The sequence below is a fragment of the Crocodylus porosus genome, unplaced genomic scaffold (genome assembly GCF_001723895.1).
Source record: "Crocodylus porosus isolate Cpor-Errol unplaced genomic scaffold, CroPor_comp1, whole genome shotgun sequence".
Lineage (NCBI taxonomy): Eukaryota > Metazoa > Chordata > Crocodylia > Crocodylidae > Crocodylus > Crocodylus porosus.
Window position 1 is genome coordinate 84755131 of NW_017728906.1, and position 17841 is coordinate 84772971.

At 42.6% G+C, this 17841-nt stretch overlaps 1 protein-coding gene and 1 long non-coding RNA gene across 2 annotated transcripts in view; one reads left to right on the forward strand and one right to left on the reverse strand.

Moving 5' to 3' along the window:
• Window positions 1-310: 310 nt before the first annotated feature.
• On the reverse strand, window positions 311-4505 carry LOC109306193 (lysozyme g-like). Its single transcript, XM_019529487.1, has 3 exons — window positions 4246-4505; window positions 3392-3530; window positions 311-1985 (listed from the first exon to the last, which is right to left on the reverse strand). Exons 1-3 carry the CDS (start codon window positions 4480-4482, stop codon window positions 1852-1854), a joined length of 510 nt encoding a protein of 169 aa, XP_019385032.1. The 5' UTR covers window positions 4483-4505; the 3' UTR covers window positions 311-1851.
• A 12899-nt stretch (window positions 4506-17404) lies between these two features.
• The window catches only part of LOC109306194, an 8328-nt gene continuing 7891 nt past the window's right edge, over window positions 17405-17841 (forward strand). The window contains exon 1 of the long non-coding RNA XR_002099885.1: window positions 17405-17600. This is a non-coding gene — a long non-coding RNA (uncharacterized LOC109306194). The remainder of the gene's footprint in view (window positions 17601-17841) is intronic.

The window sequence follows — 17841 nt, forward strand, 5'->3', positions numbered from 1 at the left end:
TAGACATGTCTCATTCTTATTTAATTCATTAAGACCTTTGGAAACAACTAAGTTGCTTTGTTGAAGTGAAAGTGATTTCATAGTTTCTACGGTCGGAAGGGCCCTGAGTAGATCATCTAGTCTGACCCCCTGCCATGGCAGGAAAGAGTACTGGGGTCAAACAACCCCAGCAAGGCATGAGCATCTTGCATAAAAGCCTGAGTCCATCCCAAATCAGAGAACTTTGGAGGCCTATCATCTCAGACATTAGTGACTTGATGAGCCTGCAGCATCCAGGTTGCTATGGGGAGAGCATTAGTGCCAAGACAATATGTAATGGACTAGAAGAACCCGTAACAATATATATTCTCCACCAGGCCTAGTAAAGATTCTGTGATCTGTCTGATTTTTATAAAATGTCCCTCCTTCAGAAATAAAGCATGTGGACATGTAATACAAGTCAAATCAATTTACTCCATAGTAAATGTTTCATTTGTTCACATTCACAAAGTGAACTCCTGGGTCCATTAACATAAACAGCAAAACCCCATTGACTTCATTGAGACTAGAAATTCACCCATGGTCAAATAACTTAGTCTCAGCATTAACATTTTATTACAAGACTTTGAAAAAAGTGTATTTTTTAATAATTTTTTTAAATGTCAGTAAGGCCAAAGCTTTTGGGGATTGGTTAATACTGTATTTTCTTGCATACAAACACAGACCTTTTTTTTTAGTCCATTTTTATATGCTGAAACATTTTAATACACAATTTCCTTTGATTCAGTTTCTTAGTAAATTGATATACCCACATCCAGTCACACTAAGAAAATACATTTTCAAACGAAGTTTTGACTAGTTAATTAACTGTCCCATTAAGAATGACATTCTGGAAGGCAGGTGTGGTATCCTGCTCATGATTAAAATCTGGAAAGCACCATGTTAATTGCACCAAAGCTAAGGCAGAAAAAATGTTAGGGTTATGTTAGTAGGCAGTGCCATTATTATGCAAGTCATAGGAAGATCATTAAAAAGTAGGGCCCTTTTTTGCTCTTAATGGCTTTCTTTTCTTTTTTTTATACTCCAGAGGGACCGACTCTACATGCCTTCTGTGCTCTCCAAAAAGTTTCCCGTTTGGATGTGACCTTGTGCTGCTCATTTTGACTTGTTGGAACTCACTAAATCTGCCACTGGGTGGAGTTTGTGGCTCATAAGAAAGCTGAGGATACTATGAACTGAAGATTAGTGTGTCCTTTGATGTCTTAGCAGGATGCTCTTTAGTTAATAATGGCCTACTAAAGTTGTTTACAGGGACTGAGGAGCCAGAGAGAAGCTTTTTATCTCTAGTAGGAATAAGCTAGAGGAAAGAAGCCTATGGAGACAAAGAGCTCTTCTTCCCTTTTGACTACGGAGAGAATGGAAAAAGGGCTACTATAACAAATACATAGGGAGATCACCTGTCGTTTCCTCTCTGGATGCTGTATGAACTGCCCCTAACTTACCTCTGCATAGAAGAATATGAGGATTCCTCTGCCACTTGGCAGATTAAGATTTGCTGGCTGTACTTTTTAAAATAAAGTCATTGAATTCTTAGATTCCCTCCTGCACAATACAGCCTGCTACCTTTGCAACCCTAGCAGTAAAAAAAGTAGAAACTGAGAAGAGGTACTAAATGGGGTGAGGTTGCAAGAGGAGTTAACTTACATGTGCCTCCAATTTCACAACTCTTGGGACACCCCACAGCAAAATTAATTTTGAAGTTACAATCACTATTTGATTAGCATATTAAGCATTTATTTTTTCGTCATCTGTCATAATAATCATGAGAATTTTAGTTTGTCTGAAAAGAGAAAACTTTAAGCCACCTAGAATTTAAAATCCGCTTCGCTTGAAATACTTTGCTCGAATAATAACATTATAAACATAATCATTGCCTCCACAGCAATAGTCTCTTCCATCAAGGACCTGGATTTTCCAGTCCCTCGAATGATAGGCACAAAGCCCCCCTGTAATGGGACAAAGATAGTTAATGTAGATTTAAACATGCATAAGAAATCAATAATAAATAAATATTATTAGTAGTTATATTGTGTTACAGGGAAGCCATTGGGTAGTTTAGGATGTGAAAAGTAGGTTCTGAATTGTGGTGGTAGCACTATTGTTTAGTGGATAGAGGTATGGGGCATGTCTACACGTGCATTAATGCACCATTGTACTGCGCAGTAAGTTTAGTGCCTGTAATAACAGGTACCAACATAACGTGCAGTAACTGGCACTGCTGCACAGTAGTGCTGGCACATGCCTTTTTAGTGATGCTAATGTGCAGTAGACTAATTCTACACCTCATTAGCACAATGATGCCGCTTTTACTGTGATGCACTAATGCACAATAGAATTAGTCTACTGCACATTTAGTATCTCATGTAGATGCTCCCCATGGAGTTCTATGTTTAGAAGTAGCTGTGCTACTTGCCAGCTATCCTCTCACTTGTCTTTTCAGATTAGAAACTCTTCAGTTTTGTGCCATGGCAAAGGTCCAGTAGTGTAAGGACAGGTCAGTGGGCAAGCAGGGCGTAAGCCCTGTATTGCCTAAGGCACGTATGTGGGGGAGGGGAGGGTAGACCAGAATGGACTAGGGAGTGCCTCACCCTCCCACACTCTACTCCCTCTGCACTTTCCAGCCCCAGCAGCAAGTTACCATGCTGAGTGTGTATAAGCAAACTGTAGGGAATTCTAGTTATACAGAGCAGTAGTGGAGGTGATTGCTGCTGGGTGGAGACATAGCCACATGTTTTTGCCCCCTAAATCAGGAGGCTTTTTGCCCACTCAACATGGGCATCTGTGGCAAAAAAAATTAGGTGCCATTTCCCCTCAACCTCAGCAAACTTCCTTTCTTACTCCTAATGCCAGAGCCAGAAGGTACAGGGGAAGGGAGAGGAAGGACTGTTCTGGATGTAGTCCTTGTCAGTTATACCTCTGATAAGGTCTCTGATATTGCTGGACACCTCTGTGCATTACAAAAAAAGAAGTAATAATTTTGTAAGTTGTAAAGAATGGGGTTTTACTTAATCAAATATGAAGGCTCTTGTGAGATTTAACTGCTGATAAGAGATAAATATTTTCCTTTTCATGTAAACCTTTCCTTGGAAATCCAATACCATGTTACGTCATGCATGGTTGCCAGAAAATGAAACTGCACATAAAGGCAGAAAGAAGCTGCCTTGTGGGCCATGCTAAAAGCATTCATGGTGAAAGCCCAAATTAGGTTGTTACATTTTTTTCTGCTTTAGAAACCTCAGCTATTTAAATCTTAACAATACAGCTACATCAATTTTTCAAATCCTGGTATATAAATTTCTTTATCTTGTGGGTATTCCTTTATTTCTAGGGCAATATGCAGCATATACCATACCTATTAGCTGTTGTTCCCAGGTCCACCTAGGGTATGCTCGCCGCACATTTTTAAGTGCAATGGTTAAAATAGTTGATCCTTGAATTATATGTTCTTCACTGTTCCATGTTCCCCTAATGGGATAGTATCTTCTGTCAATCTAGAAGTTTTAAACAAGAACATCATCAGTTTGCCTGTAAACAAAGGTACCAATTTTGTTTTCTTCTATTCACACATAAAGAATAATTCTACAGGCAGTCCTCGACTTACAACGTTTCAAGTCACAACTTTTTGCACTTACAGTGTTTATAAATTGACACCCTGTTTCAACTTTATGACATCAGTTTTGACTTTACAATGCTTGATCCAATGCAGCACCATGCCAGCTAACAAGTTTGCTGAGTTGCTCATCTCCCTGGAGAACATCTGTCCAAACTTCCTTGGACACTTTCTTTAAGAAAGCAGACAAGACTCCAGAAAAACCTGCAGGCAAGACTCCTGCAAAGACTCCAGCCAAGAACCCTTCAATAAGTTCAACCAAGAGCCTTTCAAAAAGTCCAGCAAAGTCACTTCAAAGAAGTCCTTCCAAATCAATGTGATTGCTATTTACAATATAAATACATTAATGTAGCTATGTTACTCATCTGTAATTGATCGAGTACAAAATTATGGGGTATTTTTGGTGAAAATAGGGTATCGGGCCTTGGTTCAGGAACCAACCCCCCATTTATAACATTATTTCTTATGTGAAAATTGGTTCCACGTTACATTTTGAATTAAGACATGGTTTTCAGGAACCAATTGTGTTGTAAGTCCAAGGACTGCCTGTACTTCAGTACTTGCGATTTTTATTTTTCCTTTTCTTCCTTCTGTACCTGCATCAAGCCAAACTTAACTCTCTGACAGTCCCAGCCATTCTCTAGTAGATGACCGACACGACTCCCTACAGAGATGATTGCAGCAACCAATGATGATTCTAAGCACAGGTTTTTGGCAACTCTCCTAATAATGGTTCTATATGGCCTTAGACGTATTATGTCAATTTCAGCAATTTTTTCTGAAGCAGAAACACCTGTAATAAATACAAAGATGAATGTGTGATTTATTTGCATTCAAATTTTATTGAAAAAACCCTCATTTTCCAGATAAATTGGCATTCCAAAGCCATATTATGGCTAGAAAAATGCAGACAATAAATGTCAATCACAGCACATCAAAACATGGTTCCTAATTTTTTTAATCCAGATGGCAATATCCTGCATGTATTTCTGAACCAGTAACAAAGCGATGCAGGGAGTTTTTACAATTCTTAGGCAGCCTTGGACATCTCTCTCATCTCTCACATTTTCCTATTCCTGTCTTTTTTCCTATTTCCCTCCTGGTAAACATTTTAGTAGTTAATTTCTAGAGGGGCTAAGCATCCACAGTTCCCATTTACCACAGAACATATGAAAATCTACAGAATGAGAAGGAAGTCTCAAAATGGGGCACTCCATGGTAGCATCCCTACAGATTTGGGGCCTGACTGATTTGGGCCTACAGATCAGTGGCTGGCAACATTAAGGGCTAGGGACAGACTTTCAAAAAGCCTGAGCCTGAATTGATTCAATCTTTGCAGGTTAGTTTAACCTGCCTAGGTTGAACCGGTTTCCAACTGAACAGACATTCTCTCTGGACTGAGGAAATGCAGGCACATGCTTGCAGTGGCTCAGGCTAGAAGCTGGGGGGCGCCAGAGCAGCCCTCCCTTCCTTCTATAGTGCTGAGCTGAAGGGGGGAAAGCCAGGCCTCAGCAGGATGCTTTGATTAGGGAGGGGTTGTGCCCCTCCACACACACACACCCAGCAGCCCAACAGGGAATTGATAACAGTGTTTATCAGCCCTAACTCAGTGGTTATCACCCCATTAAGAAAACAAAGGGGCATTACCAACTACCTGTTGATTCTCCTTTTGTCCTGCCACAACATGGACTCTAGCCAGAATCTGGTCTGCTAGCTAATGCTGACATGTCTGTAAGGCAGAGGGGACAGGGAAGGGAGGGGGGGAGCAGGCAGGTGTCTGCAGTCTGTGCCAGAGCTGGAGCCAGGGAACAGAGGGGAGGGGCCAGCTTTTCTGTGGAGCAGAGAGCCCTGCCCAGCCCAGAGAGCATGCTGGGGTGCTGGGGGAGTCTAGTTTAACTTAAGCCAGCAAGGGGTCTGGGATAGCCATTGCATAAGCCGGTTTGACCCAAATCAGTTAAGTCTGATACTACATTTAACCAGGTTTATCTCAAACTAGTTTCAGTCATTTTCAAACTGGTTTATGTGCACTGAATATCTGTTCTGTTACAGGTTTAGACCAGTTTCTGATCACTTAAACCAGTTCATGTGTAATGTCTGTCTCTAGCCTAACAAGCCACAAGGTGGAACAAGCCAGCTCCTGTTCGATGTGGGCCAGGTGGCTTTGACGGTGTGTCAGAGGTGGGTGGCTTTGCTTGCACCCATGCTGAGGCCAGGCAGCTGGGAGCTGTGCCCTCACTGCCACTGCTTCCCCCAGTCCCACACTGCTTAGCTGTGGCATAGGCTCAGACTCTAGCCAGTGGGGAGCTGCAGTGCAGCTGGGAGGCAGGAAGCTTTGCTTGTGGTTTTGCTTGTAGTTGTACTGGGGTCAGGCAGCAAGATTTTGTGCTGGGATTGGGGACCTGGAAGCTGTGCCCACACTGCTGCCTCTTCTCCCCATACCTCTCCTGCTCTGCCCCCAGTCACCTCCCAGCAGCTTCCCACTGACTAGAGGCTATGATTGCACCACAGGCAGAGAGCAAGGGGCTGGGAGAAGTGGTAGTGGCACAGGCTCAGCTTCCTGCTGCCTCACCTTAGCATAGCTCTTTGCTGCCTGGCCTTAAAAGCCCCCTGGCTCCAGAGGCCATATCCAGTGGCTCCATTGGCTTGATCCAACCTGTGGGTTGTATGTTGTGAACCTGTGCTATATAGAGCATGTTTTTGACATATTACAGTTGACATCAAGCATTGATTCAAGTCAAGACACGGGTTTGTCTTCTTCCTCAGACTAGGAGAGTCTGGGATTGTTGAGGACAGCATATATGGAGATAAAAATACTAAAAACTAAAAAAATCTGTTTTGACTAGAAAGGAATCTTGTCTTTCCTTCTTTGTTCAGAGGAGAAGGCCCCCAGCTGTAAGTCCTTGAAAGGTGGGCTTCTCAGAAAGGGATAGACTACAGAGTTAAGAAATGCTGCTGTTTGAAAACAATTGCCTTAACCCTTGGCCCTCCCCTTCAGCTTGTTGTGTCATGGCCATGCTCAGTTAGGACAGTGTCCCTGACAAAATTGGATGGCTTGCTCTTGGAAATTTAATTTACCAACAGTGGGAAATAAAATATTGTTTTCTCATATGTAAATAGCATTGTGCACTTAGGTACAACAAGTCAAGCACTGAGTTATACTTACCACAGCCTGTAGTTTTTACCGTTCCACAGGATATTACTGGAGTTTGAAGGCTAGTTACATCACCATAGCAACTTTGACTGACAGAAGGAGCTAAACAGTTAAATAAGAGATATTATTTTTAAAAAGGATGCTTACTTAGAGTGTTGAAAGCATTAATAAACCTTGAGCACAAAGGACATGTCAACCTTAATAGTTATTTTGTATTCTCCTCCTTTATATTATTGCCACTATAATTATCCTTGACAGGTTCTCAACAAAAAACAGCATTAGAGGATTGCTTTTTTCTAATATTATATATCAAAGTCAATGAATTCATGATCATTTACATCAGCTGAGGATCTGCCATTTTATATCCACCTAACTGGAAAAAAGTACCAGCTTCTGAACTTATTTTACAGAGCCCCTTCCATCCAGCTCCTACAGACAGAACATAAAATGTCTCTCCACTAAGAATAGAAGGAATGGTTCTTGTGCCCATCGATGACACAATATAGGCTTTCATGAATGTTAGGAATTGCGGCTGGGCAAATTATTCTACTTCCTAGATGGTTGGAAGTTCATGGAACCTTGCATTCAAGTTACAGCATTCATGAAATCAGATGAAAAAATAATACAAGGTGATTTTTTAAATTTATGATTCTATTCTGGTGTCTGACATATTCTTCAACATCCATTGTTTAATGGGTGTAGATAGAACGTAAGAAACTTCACACAAAAGCCCACATGAAAGACATTATAGCTCTCTGTACTAGGTAGACTCAGATCTGATGCACCCTGCAGCTCTTCAAAAAATCTTTTCATTTTGTTGCCTTGACAGTAAGGTTAATTAAATGGAAATAAACCCCAGGCTTACCAATAAGGGCAGAAAGGCCCAGAATCAACAGTGCAAGGAACATGGTGGTAGTTCTTCTCAGGTGCATCAGAGCAATCTGAAAATTAATCAGACTTTATGAACATGAAGAAGCGAAGAATGTTTTCAATGGCCCTACAAAAGTGTTCTTACACAAAACCAGCAAATTGTATTGAAACCCTCCCGGAGGAACAGGCTGGGGAGAATTGTTTTAATTCTATTAAGAAAATTAAAACTGGGGCAACACTATATTCAGGATATACTACACATTCTGATTCACAAAACAGGGATACATTGTGCAAACAATTTATTGGATAATTGGCACAGGTCAAATTCAAATACAAAACAATATTTTGGACTAGTACAGCAAAAACAGAGGGCAATGAAGTTTGGCACTCAGCACAAAGCCTGCAGTGGCAGCTCACCCTAGCCCCATGCACAGATCCAGGGGGCACATGCACCCCCATGCTTGCCAGGGAGTGCACAAAGTGGCAGAAGCTGCCCTTCCCCCATCCCCATGCCCCCCAAAATAAGCCGCTCATGGCTCCATCCCGTGCCCCATCCCAGCTGGGCAGCACCTGTTTGGTGCCCCTTTGCTTTGGGATGGTCACCCTGCTCACCTTCCCTCCCCCACCCCCAGTCTCTCCCTTGCTACAGCACTGGCTGAGAGATTCTCTGCCTTGGACCTCTTGTCTCCTCACATAGTTCCCTTCGTCTTGACAAAGTAGCCTTGCCAGAAAACAATCAGATTTGGTTTTAGATTGGTAACAGTGGATGCGTCTACATGAGACATTTACTGTGGAGCTGCCTAATTAGCTCCACAGTAAAGTCTCTGCATCTGCACATGTGGCTCTATTAGGGTGCAGTAAGCTAATTAACTCCACACTAAACTAATTAACTCTTTAAATACACATACTATCCTGCAGCAGCATTATTTAGTGCACAGCAACACACATATAGACGCTGACAGGCCTGGCTGGGGCACGAGGGTGCTTCAGTGTGAGGGCTGCCTGCCATCTAGCCTCTCACTGGAGCATCCTCCTACCCCAGCCAGCCCCACTGCAGCACATTAAGCTGGGCTGGAGCAGCCCTGGGCTGACAGGCTGACCCCCCAGGCCCTCTGCTAGCTGGGGCTGCTCTGACCCAGCTCAGTGTGCTGCAGTCCTGACTCACATTTAAACACAGTGCAATATGCACCAGAGTTTTTTGCTTTGCATTAATTGCATGTGTAGACATGCCCAATCAGTACAGCTCTCCTGCACACACTTTTAAGTATGCAGTAGTTTAAATTCTAGTGTGCTATATATGGTGCTGGACCCTGAGTTAACAATTTGAAAAACTATATAAAATATTTCAAAAGCTATATAGTCATACAAGTACCAATCAGGAGGAGGGACACTGCTGCACTTGCACCCCTTTTTGATTCTTGGTCCACCCAAAATTTAAAACCAACTGTCTGGCAGTGGCAGCACTGTTTCTAGGCAGGCAGCACTGAGGGTGTCATTTGACTTTGCAGCTCATTATCGTCTACCTGCTCCCTTCTAAACGTTTCATTCCATGGGTGTTAATGACCCTCTTTTCGTTTTCATGGTCTTGATGTTCCGTGAATCTAGCTATCCTTTGTTCTGCAATTCAGCTGCCTGTTAGCTGCTTTTGGTAATGAAGCTCCTATATCACAGCCCTGCAGATTGTTTTTAACTTATTCCAGTGAAGTTATATTAGTTTTTGCTTCAATCTTACACTGAATAATACAGCCCTAGGCCCCTAGTCTATTATAGTAAGGCTTCCCTTTTCAAAATTCTAGACCCAACCATGCAGCCAAACATTTATGCTTTTTTCTGGTAAAGTAGCCTTTCAAGAATCAACCAATAGTCTTTTAGTTCATCATTAGTAACACACAAAAAAGGGATCTACACTCTTGTGGATGGTATAGTATTTGCTTATGTCATTACACGTGTGTATCATACTGGGAATTAATATTATAACAAATTGTTTGCATTTATTCATAATATATCCAAATATTAATGGGGAGTAAGCATTCACTCTAAAATGCTCATTGTCTTTCGCTGCTGATGCAAATACTGGAGAAAGAAAAATCCTTTCTAAAAAGAGCTGTCCTGGTTTCTCTTGCTTAAAAATGGCTTCCCCAGTAGGGTTTCAAATAGAAATTACTTCATTAAGATCACAAACAGTAATCATGAATTGTTTTTTATACATAGAAAAAGGATTTTTTATTAATTTTACTAATATGTTACCCTTTTCAATCCACTATTCATTTCCACCTATCTCCATACATACAGAACCTTAGGGCCCACTGAAATCAATTGAAAGACCCATTTTTTGTAGAAGGACCTTATTGTCCACCCAGAAAACATTTACTATTTAGGATGGAGCTAGCTGTCCTATAAGCCGTATATAAGCCATATATTGATAAAGAAAATTTGAAGAACTGGACTATCATAGCCTGACCTTACTGACATTAAACTAATCATAAACACACATTGATTAGCCCCATGGAGGAGAGTTTTACTCATTTTTATTGCCATTTCCACCTGCAGGAAACTGCTATATGATCAGATCTTAGCTTTTCTCCTTTTTTTTTGCTCAGAGATATTTATTTTCTGTAAATAATAAAAAAAATATTCAGCAAACATATCACTAGTCACAAGTAGAATTCATGACTGTCACGTTACTACAAATAGGATGTTTACTATTAAACAAAAACAAGTATTTTTCCTTCCTCAGCTGAGCATGCTATGAATGAATTCACACTCACCTGTCTTCAATCTGCATATATTTATCAGATGCATCGATTCAAGACCTTTATATATCCTAAGGGATACCTGTCATTTGCTTTTAGGAATGTTGATCTCCACCCAGATTAATGATTTGCAGCATAAAGTTTAATACTAGTCATACTTTAAACTCATACAATGCCTTTCATCTAAGCATCTGCAGAAACTTCATTTTCTTGTAGCACATTTACATTTAAATAAGCTGATGCAAAACAAGTGACTTGCATGGATATTTCAGTGAGTCAACAACAGGGTCAGAAGAGAATTTCTGTCCTATTTAACATTCTTCTCTGCGTCTCTAGACCTCACAGCACATGAGCCATGGTGGATTCACTGTTCAGGTCTTTAAATCAAGACCAGGGGTCTTTCCAGAAGCTAAACTTTAGTTTTATGTGTCTCATTATTTTCAAGCTGGCAAATGTTTATTCAAAATAAAAACAGGTTTGCAAGTTGGTTATATGAATTTGAATAGTAAACAATAATAATCCTATATAATTTGTATGTGTGTCAGTTTTGAGAGGTCCAGCTAATGTGATGCCGCTTCTGGGATTCACTGTGCTTGATGTGGGGGCTTAAATGAAAGTGCTGTTTTTATTTTCATGCCTGTAAGCAGCCTGTATTTGTACATTAACTCACATACAACTTTGAGTGTGCATTGTGCACTCAGAAGAAAAGGGGTTCCTATTTTATTATTATTTTTCCATGCCACAAAATTTCCCTGAGTGGTGGAAATTCTCTCTAGTATTAGCAGGAACGATTAATGCACACACACAAACACACACACTATTACTATTATTTCTTTATGAGTTTCAATTGTGATTTCACAACTTTCCTACAGAGAGAGAGATGCTTAGTCATTTTGTACAAAACTTACATTATAAGTAACACAAGCCACTTATAGACTTAAAAAACCCACAATATGCTTGCTATAGAAACTGAGGTGGAATGCACCTTGGGACTGGTCCAAGCTGTCCACATGTACCTTCTCAAATTGGCCAATTCAAAATGTACCTATGACTTCCCTCAGGGATATGATCAACCCAAAACCCCTTCCTTGAAACTAAGGAGTTTTAAGGGGACATGTCAAACTGGTGTCAAACTCACCCTGGGCCCCAGGCCATATCTAGATCACCAGGGTTCCTCCTAGACTGGATGTATTGTGCTGTGTATTGTGATAATTACCACCTGTTGAATGGCAGATCTGAAGAATAGAATAGTGGTCATCACAGCAACTTAACCCTCCTTGTCCTACCATTGCATAGGAAGCCTCAGTGCTGTCAGCTGTGTTTCCATATCCCAGAGTATCCAGACTGACTCTCAGGAATATCTAAAAAGACAGGTGAAGTTATGTTACAACCATAGGCTGTAACCATCCATTACCACAGCTAATTCCTTCAGTACCTTAGTGTGTATTCTATCCAGCTGTGCTGACTTGATAGCATCTAGCTCAGTTATTTTCAACTAGGATGCTACAGCCTGGTATGTCAGTGCAAACATGACTGACAGGATAAACCCAGAGGGTGGGTCCAGATGAGAGTGCATGTGTGCTTTGCAACACCTCAGAAGCTTTTGAGGTGCTGCAAAACACATGCAGCACACATGGAAAGGTTCTCCATGCTGCATATTTGCAGTGCAGAGCCAAAATTAGATACTGGGAAATCCTGGTATCTAAAAAAAAAAAACCAGTCCAAAAAACAAAAGTGGGGTGGTGTAGGTGGCTGCAGCATGCATTGCCTGAAACCAGAGTCTGGACATCCAGGCTCCACATGCTCGGGATTGCTGCACTGCAGCCCTGGGAAACTCCCAGGACCTCAGGTAAAGCTTCTGGGGCTATCCCAGGTGCTACTCCCAGCCTCCCTTACCCACCCCCGGCAATTTGTTGCGCACCAGAGTGCGCATACAGGGGCATTCCCCGCAGACAAATAGCAGGGGCACAACTATGTGCCGCTGCTATTTGTCCCCTGGGAAATGCACACACACGCTTAACTGGAATTTGCCCAGAGATTTCAACTAGGAATCCATAGTGTCACATGCATTCTGAGCTGTTGTGGTCTTTCTGCGTTCTTTGTAAGAGAAACCCTTCTAGCAAAAAATGAGTGAATATGAAGAATTAGCATTTTTCAAAGGGTGCCTCAAGTCTAATGAGAGGTGCCTCAGGTCTAAAAAAAGTTGAAATCCACTGATTTCATTTCTCTGATTAAACCTTAACCTTCTTCTATTACTCTAGGTTGTCTTCTTTGCTGTCAGCTGTTTTTATCATCTGGTACCTGACTTTATTTGTGAAGGCCTATATTCTGGAGGCCACACCAAGTCAGCAGCACCAGTGGCTCCAGTAGCAAGAGTAGTAGCCGCCTATGTGTCGGGAGGTGAGACTCTGGCTGGGAAGGAAGACCCTTCTCTCCTCTCCCCAACTCTCTGCCACTCACCCCCACCCTCTCCTGTCCAAAGACCCCGAATCCTAGTTAAGCTTCTGTGGGGCTACCTGGCACTTCACTGACATACTGTATTTCTGCTAAGTATCAAGAGGAGCTAGATTGGAACAGCTCCCAACACAGAGGCCCTCTTCCAAAATGCTTTCTGCAGGAGGTGCTCCTCATGATTCATGTGGCCTCAGTGCCATTCACAGTGAACACAACACAGATGTCTAGCAGTATACTGCACCTGATTAGTGGAGAGCACTATTGCAGTTTATTACTATCCAGAGGTTCTTTAACCTATAATGCACAGTTTAAGTTATATGATCAAGAAAAGGGACACATATCATCTTGTATGTAACCTGTGGAAGCAGCTGTTCAAGAAATCAATCAGCACCATGGCATCTATATTTTAAACAAAAAGGCAAGAACAACATAACACATTACATTAGAAGGCGTAAGTAGGGTATTCCTTTTATGGGTATTTTAATGAAACTTGTTTAGATGCTTTATTCAGTTCACATTGTACTGCACTCCACTCTTGGCAGGCAGGTGAATATTGCTGTATTACAGACTGAAAGGGCATATCTATATTGGTGTGACTGGTCATATCTACATGTGCATTAATGCACTGTTCTAAATGCACTTTAAATGTAGTACCTCCTATATGAGGTACTAAATAAATGCACATTAGGCTGCACTAATGCGCAGTAGTGCAAGCGCACGCTTTTTAGCCTATTCTGCTGCACATTAGTGTACTAGCATGATTTTTTATGCACTGCTTTAATGCACAATACAATAGGCTACTACGCATTAAAGTGCATGTGTAGATGCGCCCATTGCAATATCGGATAGAGATACCTGAGCTTGTTATAAACTTGTTAGCTAGTGAGCAGTAGCAGTGAAGTTATGTCAGATGGGAAATCAGTGCAGATGAACAACCAAAGAATGTGGTTAATTTTTCAGAAGGCAGTGAACATGGGGCTGCTATGACCAATCTGTTAGGGTAGCTTGTCATATTTTATGCTTTAAAGTTGCACCTGTGAATTATAGCATTGTTTAACGTTTTATGTTATATTCAGGCTAAAGTTCTATATAGCCTCATTATTTGAACTTCTCATTTTGCTGGCGTTTGCAGTATCAGCCGGCCTTGTTTCTTGCCTTAAATTTGCTGCATGATCTTTCTTTCCTTTTTCTATCACTGTGAGAAGTTTTTCTAACACAACCTAGTAATAGATTTGTTACTAGCTCAGATTAACTGAACTTGGCACTAACCAGCTGAATCAGAGGGATGAAATGATTGGATATGTTAATGAAAGGTGATAAAGGAGACCAATGGACAATGCTTTAAGTAAAAAGGCCAGATTAAGAGGTGTGCTCGTAATGGGACTGTTGAACAAAGGAATATGCTGACAGGATAAAATATGGACAATATGCTGACTGCAGAGAGACCAATCCAAAAGCAAGGAGTCACCAAAGGAATCACGTTAAAGAAAAGCATAAAAGGGAGAAGCAAGAAAGTTAAGTGTGTTGTCATCATCATTTACATCATGAATCCAGCTTTCAACACCTGTCTGGATCATCCCAACCAATGACGCACCCTTTGTTTCAGGAACTGAGTGGCTGTCTTCTCTGTGAAGCAAAGTAACATCTGGGATTGGGTGAGATCATTGTACTAAGTGTTTTTCTCTCTCTGAATATAGAAACTGCTAAGATAATACTTGTTAGACTTTGATTTTAGGACACTTGAGTTGTCTGTGTTCGTATTTCACGTTCCATTTAAGGGTTAATTGTGCTTTAATGATCCCTAAGCGCTATCTGCTGGTCAGTGCTGCGAACAAATCTGGTACAGGTGTTCAGGCTGGCTAGCATGTTTATGCTACTGCTTAATTAGTCTATAAGGCCACAGATCTACCTGCCTTCTGACTGACTTCAGACTAGTACAGCTAACTACCTCTCTACGCTACTATAAACATATTCTTAAATATACAGAATAGTTCTCTGAACAGATTTAGAAGAGCAGAGGTCTGTTCTCCTGAGGCAAATATTTGTAAATAATCCTCAGGCAAATGTTGCTTTGGCAGTTGAATCTCAGCAGCAGACGGGTTTGCAACAGCCTCTTTCCTACCTGCATTTTACCCTCAGAAGTGTTCTGGCTAATCCCTTCCTTCCTGAGGGTGTCACTCGAGTTGTTGCAGCTCATGTTCATGATCTGAACTAGAAGCCAGGGGTGGAGCAAACAGCTCACTTGGTATACCCTTTTCCTGAAAAACGTATTTATCTGATTAATAAGGGAAATATTAATTAAAATCAAGCAGTTGTATGCCATTTTTATTTAACTGTTTTTGAGTAGTTAAGGCTATATTTGTAATCAAATAAAAAGGGTCAAGGTAGCAGCATGGAAAGGAAAGGAAATTCCCATATGAATGCTCTATTATTATGTGAAAGACCATTCAAAGAGGTAATATGCTACAAGTCTAGTGTCTTGTAGGTAAAATCTGACAATTAACAGAGTGACTCAAAACACACTGAGGTGATTAAGGGAAGATGTAGGTTCAGATGTGAATTATAATTTGAGGAACAACACAAATTATATGTACACATATAAACATAATACATAAATAACAATTATATGCATACATATAATAAAAATTAATTCCTTTGAAGGTTTATAGCAGGGGTGGGCAATTATTTGAGGTGGAAGGCCACTAAGAGAGTTTTGATGAGCTGTTGCAGGCTGGGTCAACACCCCTCCCCGCCACCATGTTGGGTCAGCAAACCTCCTGGCCCTCAACAGCTCACTAAAACTCCCTAAGTGGCCCTCTTGGTGTGCTGGACAGAGCAGATAGTTGCAGTCTCCATGCAGACCAGCCCAGGACCCTCATGGGCAGGGCGTACTCAGCCAGGTGGATGGGATGGGGCTGCAGGTTGGTGGGGAGTGACATCTGGGAGTAGGATGGGTGGGTGGGGAGGCCAGCCACGCAGAACTGGCCTAGCTGCAGCCTGACCCAGATGTGTGGGGAGTAGGAATAGCACAAGAATTATTACTACCTAGGCAATTGAAATGTTGCCATCCTCCCTTGTAATATACCTGGGACCTGGTGAGGGAGGGCACCAGACAAAACCCCAGAGTGGCAGTGCTGCGGCTGCACCTGTCCTGCTTGCTTCTGCACATGATCTGAGTCCTAGGGTGGCTGCCAGTGAGAACATGTGAGGTTCCCCTTCAGTTTGCCACCCTAGGTGGCTGCCTGTGCTGCCTTGATGATTACATCCACTGTGGTGTGGATGTAACTGGGATTCAGTCCAGCAATATGGGGCCAGGGCAGCAACTGCTCATTCCCTTTCGTGTAGCAGTGGCCTAGCTGGGGCCCAATATGGCCATACAGGGCTAAGAAGGGGCTTGGAAATTTGGGGGTGGGGAAATGGTGGCCACCCAAATTCCAGACCTATGGCGAGCCCTGTGGGCTGAGTGACCTGGCCTTGTGGGCTGGATCTGGCCCACAGGCTAGGAGTTGAGCACCCTAGTCTAGGTCAGGGGTGGGCAATTATTTTGGATGCACAGCAGCTTAACAAGATGGGCAAGCTGTCGAGGGCTGCACATATAATATTTGTCAGAAGATATCATTTGTAACAAATTATAGATAAAAAAACAAATCGTATGCTAAAAACCAAACATCTACCATATTTTAATTTTATTTAAAAAATATTTTTGTCCTGATTTATGTTTTTTTGAGTACTGTCTATAGAGGCAATTGCATAATAGCTTAAAATACAGTCTTAATTCTTGTATATTGTGTGTGGGGAGGTTGTGGAGTATGTGTGTTGGGGGTGGGCATGTGTGGGAGGTGGGTATATGCATGTGTTGGAGGCTGCTCATGCATTAGTTCCTGGGACCCAGCCAGGGGTGGAGTGAGCAGGGAGTGGGGGCATGGGCTGCATATAGCAGAATTCATCCAGGCAATGCAGTGCAGTGTGGTTTGTCCCCCCATCCAGCCCATAGCTGCCCCTGCAGTGCTCTGCATGGAGCTGAGCCTGCCTGCTCCCTCCTGGGGCAGCCCGCACTATGCTTCTGCCCCATTTCTGCCAGACAGCGCAGCCTCAGCCCTGGCCAGTGTGCACAGTTTTCTGGTGAGGCTGCTGCTACAGCTGCCTGGGTGCTGCTCGACTCCCCTTGCCTCCAGCAGCTTCTCCACCACGTCCTGGCCCTGCTGTGCCACTTCAGGCAGCAGGTAATGCACAGAAGTGGCAGTGGCTGTAGGGACATGTTCTGGGCACCACATCCCCAGCCAGGCAATGGGGGAAGCTACAGCCAGGCAGCTCCTGCCCCAGCATGTGGGGCTGCAGCTCCAGCTCCTGTTCCCAGCTACCTTCCACTCACTCTACCTGAACAGCACAATGAGCAGCCACTTGCAGGCAGTGGAGTGGATCCAGGCTGAACGCTGTGGGGGTGGCTGCAGGCCAGATAACAATCAATTGGCAAGCTCCCATGCAAGGACCAAATCCAATCAATTGGCAGGCTGGATCTGGTCTGGCAGCCATATTTTGCCTACCCCTGTCCTAGATGGAGCTCACATTGCCTGAAAACACTTTGGGACTTACACTACTTACTGACCATCCTCCTGACCCCCCCCGGCTTCAATAATTGTATGCACTGTGTGGTCTGCTTAAATACTAACTATTCAGAAAAGGAACATTATAGAATGACAGGAGGGTCCCAAGGCTGCAGTATGTCAGGGAACAGGGCCCCAAGGTCACGGTGAGATGGGGTGGCCATCAGGACGAACAGGCGGGATTTATGGCGTGGAGTTTAGAGATGCAGACACATGGTGGGTACAAACAAGGTGGGTTTATTTGACTTACGCTTTGATGTGCAGGTACGAGTTTCTTCAGTTACAGAATGAACGATTACTGACAACAGAGGGGTCTGTTGGCCCACGAGGTTCACAACGAGCCCTTGCTTTCTACCACTG

Bases quoted from the DNA above. Each gene is read 5' to 3' on its own strand.
- LOC109306193 (XM_019529487.1), bottom strand. From the start codon at position 4,482: ATGCAAATAAATCACACATTCATCTTTGTATTTATTACAGGTGTTTCT. The intron at 3,531-4,245 runs GTACAGAAGGAA...TAAAACTTCTAG, and splicing joins TTAAGTTTGGCTTGATGCAG to ATTGACAGAAGATACTATCC. The intron at 1,986-3,391 runs GTATGGTATATG...GTCCCATTACAG, and splicing joins CTGGGAACAACAGCTAATAG to GGGGGCTTTGTGCCTATCAT.